The 11,346-nt window shown below is 37.9% G+C and overlaps 1 protein-coding gene across 1 annotated transcript; it reads right to left on the bottom strand.

Moving 5' to 3' along the window:
- Positions 1-1,237: 1,237 nt before the first annotated feature.
- On the bottom strand, positions 1,238-6,624 carry sebox (SEBOX homeobox). Its single transcript, XM_065960640.1, has 3 exons — positions 6,330-6,624; positions 5,338-5,543; positions 1,238-3,370 (listed from the first exon to the last, which is right to left on the bottom strand). The coding sequence occupies exons 1-3, from the start codon at positions 6,430-6,432 to the stop codon at positions 2,693-2,695; spliced, it is 987 nt and encodes a 328-aa protein (XP_065816712.1). The 5' UTR covers positions 6,433-6,624; the 3' UTR covers positions 1,238-2,692.
- Positions 6,625-11,346: the final 4,722 nt, after the last annotated feature.

An 11,346-nucleotide genomic window follows, 5' to 3' on the forward strand; every position in this document is an offset into this window, starting at 1 on the left:
TTTTAATAGATTCAGCATTTTCAAGTTTATGGTCTGCATGGTTTCTGTGAAATATTTCACTTTTTCAGACTGTGGCTTCTACGATGGAGCAGTGCTAACATTAGCCACAATGTGACATTGTTTACCTGTGGACAGTTTTAAATAAATTGTGACTGTTTTCTGATTGTTTTCTTACCTTTAGACTAGTCGATTGGTCTGAATTTGTGTTTCATCAACTCATATTTCACCTAGAAACATCCCTAATTCTGATTGTGCCTTGTTTGATGATGTGATATACTGATTATTTATTTCTGCAATACATGTCCTGTTAACAAAATGTCCTTATCAGAAAATATTGTTAATACTCTGATAACGATATAAATATTAGTGTAGTGTATTGCTTAACAAAACCACTTAACAAACCAATGAGTGATGTCACTGAAACTACGTCCATGTTTTATAGTCTGTGTGAAACCAGAGGGTAAAAACACTCTTCTTCTTAGTGGATTTATTTCCTCAGTAAATCTTATCTTAATAGATTGTATTGGTGTAAGTCATTCTCAGGTGAAAGCCGTAACATTTAAAGCCCTGGAGAAAGAATGACCTTGAGTGAAATTGTTTTGCTGGTTTTATTTTCGCCTTGTATCTGAACCTGTTTTGACTCTTGTGAATAACCCACCAGCTGCAGCATCAGTTAATAATATTTTCCTCCAAAGATTTGATCGTCCGTCTGCAGCTGACAGATGTGTAAATAATTGTCTTCTGATCTGTGCTTACTGTATCTGATTGAAGTGAATTATCGAGTCAACCAACAGATAAAAAACAAACGATTAATGTTACCCGGGGATACACTGGCCGTGGTAAAAGACTTATCATCCTCTGAGCAATAACACCATGTATCTCCTCTCAAAACAATTCCAATACAACACACTGGATCTGTTTTCCCTGATCCCCTCTCCAGATATGATTTTTTTGTAAAGTATCTGATCCTCTTCTTAATACGTCATATCAGGGGAAAGATTAAAAGATGTAACTACATCTGGAGTACTAAAAAAAAAGTATCTTCCTAAGATCTGAGATTTGACACCCGGATTAAGGATTTATTGAAAGATTATTTTGTATTAAAGATTATTATGATATGCAGAGATCTGTGCAGCGCTGGACGAACAGTGTGTGCTGCTGTCTGTCATATTTCCCTCTGTATTATACCTCTCATGTAATTTTTCTAAACTTAAATCCAGGCAGAATTACAGAGCCTGTAAGCTGATAGACCCTGAGCTCTGGTTTTAATTTACTTCTTATTTTTCATCTTTTCCTCTTCCCTCTGTCCGTCCAACCCCTCTGATACTTGTACAGCACAGAGATAGGAAACAAATATATTTTGACTTACAACATAATTATTCCTGCTATGGTATCTTACCACGAGGAATCATTTTAATCAGGATGTTTTCAAAGATAATACTCGCAGGGTCGCAGCTTTAAACATGCCACAGTTCAGCTCAGAGCAGGGAGAGGAGTCCATGTCAAACAGAGACAAGTTAGAGGGTTACTGAGTTTATCAGCTGCTCCATGAAACATTTAATGGGACTTTTATTCATTAAAAAAACATGAAATAAGAAAATAAACTAAACGTATTAGAGGAAGTTGATATATGCCTTTAAGTTCTGTCCTTCACACTCTTCACACATGATTGTTTCCCTAAATCAACTAATGAATAATTGACAGTTTGGTGATTTTCATTTTCTGCATTAGAATTTGGCCAGCGCAATATATTGCATTTTTATTATTATTTTAAAAAGGTGTGTAAGAGAAGAATGACTCCATCGAATATTGCAATGGTCTACATAAAAATCCCAACATGGCCAAAGTTTTTATGTTATTTAGAGAGCATAATGTTGCAACTTACCAATGTTGGTAATTAAAAAAATACATTATTTTTGGGGTTTGGGATGTCTAAGGCTTTATTTATGATGCAGTGGTATCAAAAATATATCAAATTTTCGTATTTCTACCAGAATCAAAGAGAAGTTTAAAATCTGTTTTGGGTCTTTTTTTTAAAATAATTTTACCTTTGTTTAAAACCCTAAAATACTCTATAGTAGTTTAAATTAAAAAATTAAAACTAATTAAACTGTGTAATAAATGCATCATTTTCACATTTGAATCGCTTTTAAGCATCTAAAAAATTTTTACGTTCTGGGTTAAGAAAGAGTGGGGCGCTGGTGGCGCAGTGGTTAGGCCCAGGCTTGAATCCGACCTGTGGCTCCCTTCCCAGATGTCATTCTCTCCTCTCTCTCTCCTTGATTTCTGAATCTATCCACTGTCCTATCTCTCCGTTAAAGGCACAAAAAGCCCAAAAATAAATTAAAAAAAAAAAAAAAAGAGTTCATGTATTCATCAGTTTTCTCTTTACTCTGACAGTGAAGACTTAAAAACAAACAAATCCAAATCAAAACTACAGATTTATTTCAGGACCAATGAGGGCCCGAGGAAGTTAGTCCCACCTTCCCCCCCACTATGACGCCCATGCTGGATCATACAGCAGTAAAACACAAGATGACAAAAATCTACAAGAACAAGTCTTGGAGGTCTCAGGAAGAGTCAGCTCTAGACACACGACACATTTGGACACAGAAGTCGTTGCAAAGGGAAAAGTTTGGTTTTCATTATTAACAGTAACATTTGTGCTCGTATCGCTCCAAGTCCGGACTCATTAGAATTCCAGGAAGTTGGTGACGATGGCGGCGTTGTAGATCAGGTCTGAGATGTAGCCCATGGAGGTCTGTGGTCCCATCTGTGGGTGGTGTGGGTGGCTGTGTCCTTGTCCTTGAGTCACCTCCCAGTACACCTGCTGAGGGTGAGACGGGACCACCTGGTCTACAGACGTGTGACCTCCGCTGCCAGGTCCGCCTCTGTACAAGGCCTGATGAGCCCCGGGCGCTGCTACAGTCTGGGGTTTGAAGTTCCTGAAGGCCTGATAGGAGGATCGGGCCGAGGCGGCATGGTGGGGCTGCCTGGTGCCCGGCTGGGGGAGGAAACCGGGAACAGCTTGTCCTAGGGTCTGATGGTGGTGGAGGTGGTGGTAGTGGTCCTCCTCCCACAGACGAGGCTCAGGGGGCTGCTGATGGAGAGATGACGAGGCGGGGGGCGGAGGTGATGAAATGGGGTTGCTGTAGATTTGGATCCAGTCTGAGAACACCTGTGGGACTTCTTCACAGGTGTGGGACTGCTCAGGTCTGAAAATGTCTGCCAGGGCCGTGGGGGTGAGGAAAGTGGAGCTGACCGGCCCAGGAGACGGATCCACAACACCTCCAGCTGCCAGGACCGACTTGGAGGACTTGGGGAACCTCCCAGTCTTGATGCTTCTGGCTCTTCTGTTCTGGAACCAAACCTGTGGAAAATCAATAGAGCTGTGACATCGGGGTCTTTTTAAGAACACTTAATATCAAATGTCTTTTTGTTTGGTATGCGCTCATTTTTTCCAAGCTAACACTATTAATTCAAGTCTTTCCTGTTAGATCTTAGACAGATGATCTAATTAATTATAATAATAATAGTAAGAAGAATAACATGGATCAAGGGACCCAAGGACGCTTTACATGGAGGTAGAACTGGTAATACATGCTGTAGAAAATACAGACTTTGAAACAACTCAGCTAACGTCTGACACCGTGTCACATGTGAAGACAATGTGTCGGCAACTCAAAGAGTTTTTAGTCATAGACTAAGAATTTACAAAGACTGGGACAGAGTCACTGCAAAACCTTATACATATTCATTTTGAGATGATTTCCCATCATGCATCTTGTGGAAATTTACAACGACACCTTTTGAGCCAAAAAACAAAAAGGAGGAGAAACTGGTGGAGAGAGCAAGAATAACATTTCGACGTGTCCTGCCCTTTGACGATCAAACGTCCCTCTATGGAAGTAAAACTCATAACAAGGTTTCAGTAGGTGAACCTGCAGAAGGATCATAACCTGTGAGTATGCTGTAGCACTGTAAGTTCTAATGGCTGCAACAATTTCAATCCCCCATCTCCTCTCTATCATGGTACAAAGGGGGAGGACAGAGTCAAAGAGCCATTCTTGTTCTCTCCACAACTCAATTATTCTCTTCCTTTTCCAAAGTCCAGGAGAACTGCATGTTCCTTTAGACATGTTTAATAGTTTGCAGCTTCCTGTTTGATGCTGGTGAGACCACGCCTATTGGTTGTTGACAATGGTCACATCATTGAACAAAACAATCTGCTTAAGCCAAGACTAAAGACCTACGATAATATTAAACATGTTTGATTTTATCTTAATGCTAAGAATAAATAGACTGCATTAAAACAACTCGGATTGAGATCTATGATCATCTTATACCAAAAGATGAGACCACAAGCGTGTTCAACTCTCAGGATTTATTTCAGATGAAAAATTGTTTGGTGTAAGGCCAGCATAAGACACAAACAAAAGACAAAACGGAATGAGATGAACATTTCTGGAATTCTTCAGTAGATTTGTGTTTGTGTGAAATCACCTTCAGATGCTTCATGATTAAATTGTAGAAGAAGAAAAACATGAAATATTGAATAGATCCTACAATTTTGGTAAATTCTCTGAAACCCCAGCGAGCACTAACTGGGATGTCAACAATGACATTTGGTTGCATAATGGGGTGATCTCACAGTGGGCCCCTCCACCAGAGCTAACCCTGAGATATTATTATAACTATATAGCCACTAGCTATAACTAACTGTGAAATCTCGTGCACTTAAAAACGTTATTTCCGGAATTTTAAACGTAAAAATGACGCGTGTAAAAACAAAAAGTATCGATATCTGTTTAAATACCATGGCAACTAGAATATACATTTATAGACAGCAATAGAGCAATTGTATTTTTCTAATTACAAAAATTGCTTTAAATTCCTGTCTATGTTGTTCAAATAAGTTGGCAACGCAATGCATTGATGGAATTTAGACAGAGCCATCATTTCTCTCTCTTGCGGCAGCTTTTGGTTAAAATGTGTCTGAAGATCTGAAGTTAAAGTTTCTGTATTTTATTATCGATTATTACAATAATTAATTAAAATTATCCATCCTTTAAAACAGGAAAACTGGAATCCAAATTGAGCCTATTGAAGGGTGTCTTAAAGTAAGAGCGATGATTTCCTCGGCTGGATCAGAAAATCAAATCAAACAGACGCTCCGATATAACAAGCTTTTTTATTATTACCATTTTATCACAAAACTGACGTCTACTTTTTTTTCTTATTTCCCCTCTAATTGGTGAAATGATTACTTGCCTCCGTGACCTGTTAGTCATTGTTTCACTCCAAAACATTCACAGACATTCACTGAATAAAGCCTACCTGTATCTTGCTCTCGGGCAGGTGTGTGTGTGCGGCCAGCCTCTCTCTCAGGGTGATGTCGGGGTAAGGGGTCACAGCGAAGGCCTGCTCCAGCTCGGACAGCTGGGCTCGGCTGAAGATGGTCCTCTTCCTCTTCCTCTGGCCCTCCGTCAGCCCGGCGGCTCGCTCCGGCTCCGGGGAGGACAGCGCGCCATCAGCCCGGGGGTCTGAGGAGGACGGAGGACATTTAAACTATTCTAATACAACTAGGCAGAGTAAAGTACGGTATCATTAAATCAATTATAACATGAGAGAAAAGGAGAAAAACGTGTCTTTTAAGGAGGCAAATAAAGGGTTTAAATTAAGGGTCAGGCCGGATTGTTGCGGAGTTCTGCGCACTTGTTTGAGGCTCATTGACATTAACATAAATCCAGTAAAATTAAACAGAAAGAAAAATTTCGATGAACATATTTTCATTCAAATTTACATTTTTTATCATAATAAAGGACTATGATTAGATCGGTCTAGTTCACATGTTTTGTTTAATTTCATTTGATCACCTTTGCAGTTATAGAAAGCATTTTATTAACTGTAGGATGCTTTACAAATTAAGTTATTGGCACATAGGCCTATATAGGCTACACTTTTTATGATAAATGTGGGTTACTATCATGTTTTCACATCTAATATTTTTACCTAATCGTTAAGACATTTGGGTTAATGCCATATTTCATGTTGTAGGCTATATTCCCCATACTGTTAGCAACATTTACAGGTTTAACATATTTGTAATACCTGCAAACAGGTTAAAGTGTTAAGCTACATTTTATTTTATTTTATGTCTTCCTGATTTCGGCTCTCATTATTGTGAATGAAGTTTCAATTATTTCATGAAAACGAGTTGAATCGACTTTTTACTTGAATGATATATTTTCTATTTTTTTCAGGAAACTTAATAGTAAGTATCAACACCAAGAAATAAAGATCATAAATATTAAAGACATTAAACTCACCTTTACATTGATCCTGCTCTCCAAATATCTCCTTATATTCCATCATGTCTCTCTGCGGGTTTGGTTTGAGTAAAGAGAAGTCCGAGTCCATGAAGAGAGTCATAACTACACACACTCTCCTACACACAGTGTGACACACACTCTGCTGAGAGGGAGTGACCCCTTATATATACCCAGATCAGAGGAGACCTCCCACACACACACACACACACACACACACACACACACACACACACACCAACACCCTCCAAATCCAGGTGTTTTCACCTCTGGATCTGGTCTCAGTTATTGGTGCTTCATGATGCTTTCTTGAACTGATCGGTTGTTTTTAAAGCAATGTGAGAAAAGGTCATCATGTTCGGTAAAACTTTTTTATTTGACTATTTTAACACTTTGTTTATCTTGGTATTTTGTTTACCTCTCATATAATCCCTTATTATTAATCCATCGGGTTTTGTTCCGAAATCTCTTCCACATTTTTCATTTCTATCATTTGTTTTCTTTTATCATTCTGCTTTTTTCAGGAGATTTCTTCGTAGCCTAAACTTTGGTTTCTTAAAATGTGCTTTACACAAACGCATTTTTTAATATGAAATATAAAAAACGTTAAGTGGGATAGCATCGATTCTACAGATAGGATACTTAGTCTATTAAGTTAAAGTAAATGCTTTAGGCCTATTGGATTCCTGAAACGTACCTTGAGCTAGAAAAAATACAATTTTATTAAAATACGCCCAATTTTTATGGCTATAAGAAGGCTTAAAAAATATTCAAAAATATTCATTGATGTTAAACCGACAAAATAATCAAAGTAAACGTATCTTTTAGTAATACGAAGGTCTATTAGAACAATATTAGGAAATATCAAAGATGTGCTTTATTGTCTGTCACACTCGCCAAACATTATTCCACTACATTTCTCAAATAAACCACAGACTCAATATGCACATTTTCATGATGCTGTGTGTAATGACACCGATAAAATACACGACTCTAATCAATTGAAATTCAAGTCGATTTTTCAAGTACAATTTTTTAAGTACACTAAAAAATACAGAATACAGTCAATGCAATGAAATGCATTTTGTTTAGACACCTTCTCATCCCTCGAAACCAAAAGTAATAAACCTTAAATTAAAAGGTGTCATAAGAATAAAATACAGTATAGGCTACTTAAAAAAAACATTCTACATACAAACACTATAGCCTACCATTAATAAAACAAAGAGACAGACAAACTCTAAGAGCTTCTGTTCAGTAGTCTGATCGCCTGTAGGGATAGAAGATAAGGATAAAAAGTGTCCTCCAGGCGGTTGGTTGGGTCTCTGACGCACTGTAAACATTTTGTTGTAAGAAGGTCGATGAACAGATGTGTGTGCAGGTGGGCAGAGTCCTGTCAGATCAGGTGTAATGCCTTGTTCGTGCAGCAGGTGTTGCAAATGTCCCCTACCTGTGGCAGCGGTGATCCAATGATATTTGAAGTGGTTTTTACTTCGCTTAGAAAAATAGTCGCTGTTGAGCATTTCTGACGACCTCTGTGATGTTCAAGAGGGAGTAAGAGATCTGCTGGATGCCCGCAGTAAACCCTTTTAATCGCTTTGTTTTCATACAAACAGGGGAAACGACAGGTTTAGATTTCCTGAAATCAATTATTAGCTCCTTTGTTTTGCTTTGACAACATTAAGGGAGAAGATTGCTGATTGTCAACCTGCAACAGGTGAGCAGCATCTGGAGAGCACAGGAGAGGAAGGGAGAGAGAGGGGGAGAGAGAGAGACAGAGTAAATAATACAGGAAAACACAAAACAACAAACACACAGCATTCAACAGTGTCATTGGAAAATATCCGGGAAATGCAGATAATAACAATGTTTAATGTAAACACAACTGGAAAGGTCACATGTAGTCAAAATACCTGTTGAGACTAAAAGGTCATAATGAATCAGAAGCTGCTGCTTAATCAAAAAATACACAAGGGATAGGGATTGATAGAAATCAGTGACTCCAGCACAGAAAACTTTGACAAAATATATTCTTTATGGTGAAGAAAGATGTTTATCTGTTGAAATTCTTGCCCTAGCCTTTTCACTTGTATAAGGACAGGTTCTGACGTTTTAAATCCAATTCTGTCTTCTTTCTTCTGTCACTTACTTCTCACATTATTGAAATATAATCTGAAGTGTTGTTTAATTACTATGGATACTAAGAAGCCAAAGTTAACATGGTAGCTTGCTTCCAGCAGTCCATGCTCATCTTTTAACAAAATGCCAAATTACTTGTCAGAAAGTAACAGACTGAAACAAAAAATGTTCATATCCCTGTAAGTTTTAGTGAATGATGTCCCACTGCTGATGTGTAAACCCCGATTCATAACAATATGTAGCCTATCTTTAGCACCTTTGCACTCTTCATTGCACTTTTGTCTTTTTCATACATGTGTTGTTCTTGTTGTTGTTTTATTGATTCATATATATTTGTAGCAGTACTTCATAGTGTTTAGTGTTTGTGTGTAAATGTTTGGGCTACCCTTGTCTCACTTGTTCTTGTTTTAAGTGTTGTTTGTCAATTTGTTCATCTTCACGTTCAAATTAATTTAAAACCAGGTTCATTTTTTTATGTGTCCACATACTTGGCTTATAAAGCAGGTTCTGATTCTTTCCTCAGATCCATGTCCCATCAGGACATGATGCAGTTTTTCCTACTGACTTACATCAAGTATAAACTGTTATGTTTCCGTGCTTTTAATGTGTTTTAGGACAATTTAAAAAAATCTCTTCATTGGATGTAAAAACAGTTTCTTTAGATATCTTTAGACCATGTTTCATTAAAGCTGTAATCCTGCAGTATCGATTTAATGGACCAATCAGTTAACCTTCATGAATCTGTTATCAAAAACATTTCCTCACTCTTTTGGCCTCACTGTCTTTACTTTAAACTCTACTATTGTTTGCTGGATCCTTTGAGCAGCTGAATCAACCTTTTTGTTTTATTCTGGTCTCTGCTTGATTTTTAAATTTTGGATCATTTTAGGATTTCATCTGTTTCCCAGCAGGTCAGTTATTGCCTTCAAAATAAAATGCTTAAATACTTCAGTATGATTTTAACTTCTACAGAATCACCATGGTTGAACTGTATTTGTTTAAAGTTAAATTGATTCTCTTTGCTGAATTATACTTCTTTATTTGGCAGATATTAAACTACAGCAGTGTCTTAACTTTATGCTTTTATATGATTTTCTTCTTCATTAAACAAGGCATGCCACATCTGCCTACTTCTGTCAGGCTTGTCATGCATTGTACTGCATGAAAGTTTCAGATTTAAAGATATGTTGGCTATTTATTATAACAAAGGAAAAACTCAAGCTCAGCTTCATTTGAATAGTTTTCATACATTGAAGCATGCAGCCCAAAGGGCTTCACAAAGAGCATAAGAATGGAAATGAACACCAATAGAGAAACACAGAGAAAACTAAAACTAGGCAGAAGATGTTTATGAAATACTTTTTAAAGAAAGAATAAAATAGATGAATCAACAGTAGTAAAGGGTCAAATGGTGATAATATTATTGACTGGGGAGACTTGACCTTTTCAGCTAGCACCACAACAGGAAGTGTCTTTACTCTCAGTGTTTGAGGCTATTTCAACTCCAAAAACATTTTTTAAAACAACAGTTAATTTGCTCATCAAACATTTATTGACACAAACAATGGCTCTGCAATTTTTCATTTCTTGTCCAGGTAGAAGCGTTCTTCACCAGGAACAATTTTCTTCCACAGGAGTTGAAATTCCTGTTGGCAGGCCAGTTCAAGTAGGATGGTTTGTCCATGTTGCCTGTGAAAGATTGATTTGTATCATTTAGAAGAATGTTCAAAAATTTAAATTGTACAATGTTCAGTAAATTCAAAGAACTTGATAACCAACCTAACTTCCAATGCAGCATCCATAGCGATCTCAGAGACAGCTGTGAGGATGCTCTCCTTGATGCCTTTTCCGGCTGTGAGGATTTGTGCTGCTCCCATGCTGTCAGTCAGCTGGTGCAGGTGTTGAGCCATGCTGCATCACACAGCAACACAACCGTGGCTATGGAGGAACAAAATGAATCAACATTTAGACAACCAAACCAATCAAGTGTGACTAAGGACTTTTGTATTCAGTTTTTATGCTCCTGCTGATAAAATCTATACAATTGATTTTTCTCCTCTTACCTGAGCCCTTTGTTCAACAGGGCGTTCAGGACCCGAGCATGGCAACAGTTTTCCACCATGGCTTGTAGTGCAAGATTGGCCTGCTCATGAATAAAGGCACTGGTGGTTTGTGCCAGTTTGAGCAGCAGGGCCTGACCTGTAGCCTCAACCTCTGTGTCCATGGCCTTCTGGAGTCGAACATACATGTCGGCTAAGGTGCACATAGCCTCAGTGGCGACAGCGGAGCAAAGGTTTTTCACCTGAAAGGTCACAATAAACATCATCAGTCCATACTGTACAGTAGACTCATAGATACATGTAGGATGTAGTGATTTACATGAAACACAAAGGGGGGCCGCGTGTAAAATACCTCCATTATGAGAACCAGGCACACATCATGGAGTTTGGTTTTGAGGACCTCCAAGTGGTTCTGTGCAAGATCTTGAACTCTTTTCAAGCCGTCAATTTTCTTCATCCTGCATGTTCGAATTTAAAAAATGAACTTAACCACACTGATAAAAAAAAATCTCAAACCTGCAGTTCAAACAGCTTCTTAAAATATGATACAAGGAAGCTGACTGGATACTTATCAATCAATGACAAATGGAAAAGGTAAAAAAAGGGGACAACTCAAAACCTTCCAAAGTGTATGAATAACTACTCTGTGTGTGTAAATGTGATCCTTTCTGTGGTTGGTGTGTGAAGCTGGTTTTTATTATTTCTTTAAGCTTTTTGGTGTTTAGCTGCCGTGTTACGTGTGTCTGATGAAGGTTGTGCTCATGCTTTATTATTTAAACAATTGTTCATTTCTGTATTTCTATATTTTTAACCTCAAT

The sequence above is a fragment of the Labrus bergylta genome, chromosome 11, assembly GCF_963930695.1.
Source record: "Labrus bergylta chromosome 11, fLabBer1.1, whole genome shotgun sequence".
Taxonomy (NCBI): domain Eukaryota; kingdom Metazoa; phylum Chordata; class Actinopteri; order Labriformes; family Labridae; genus Labrus; species Labrus bergylta.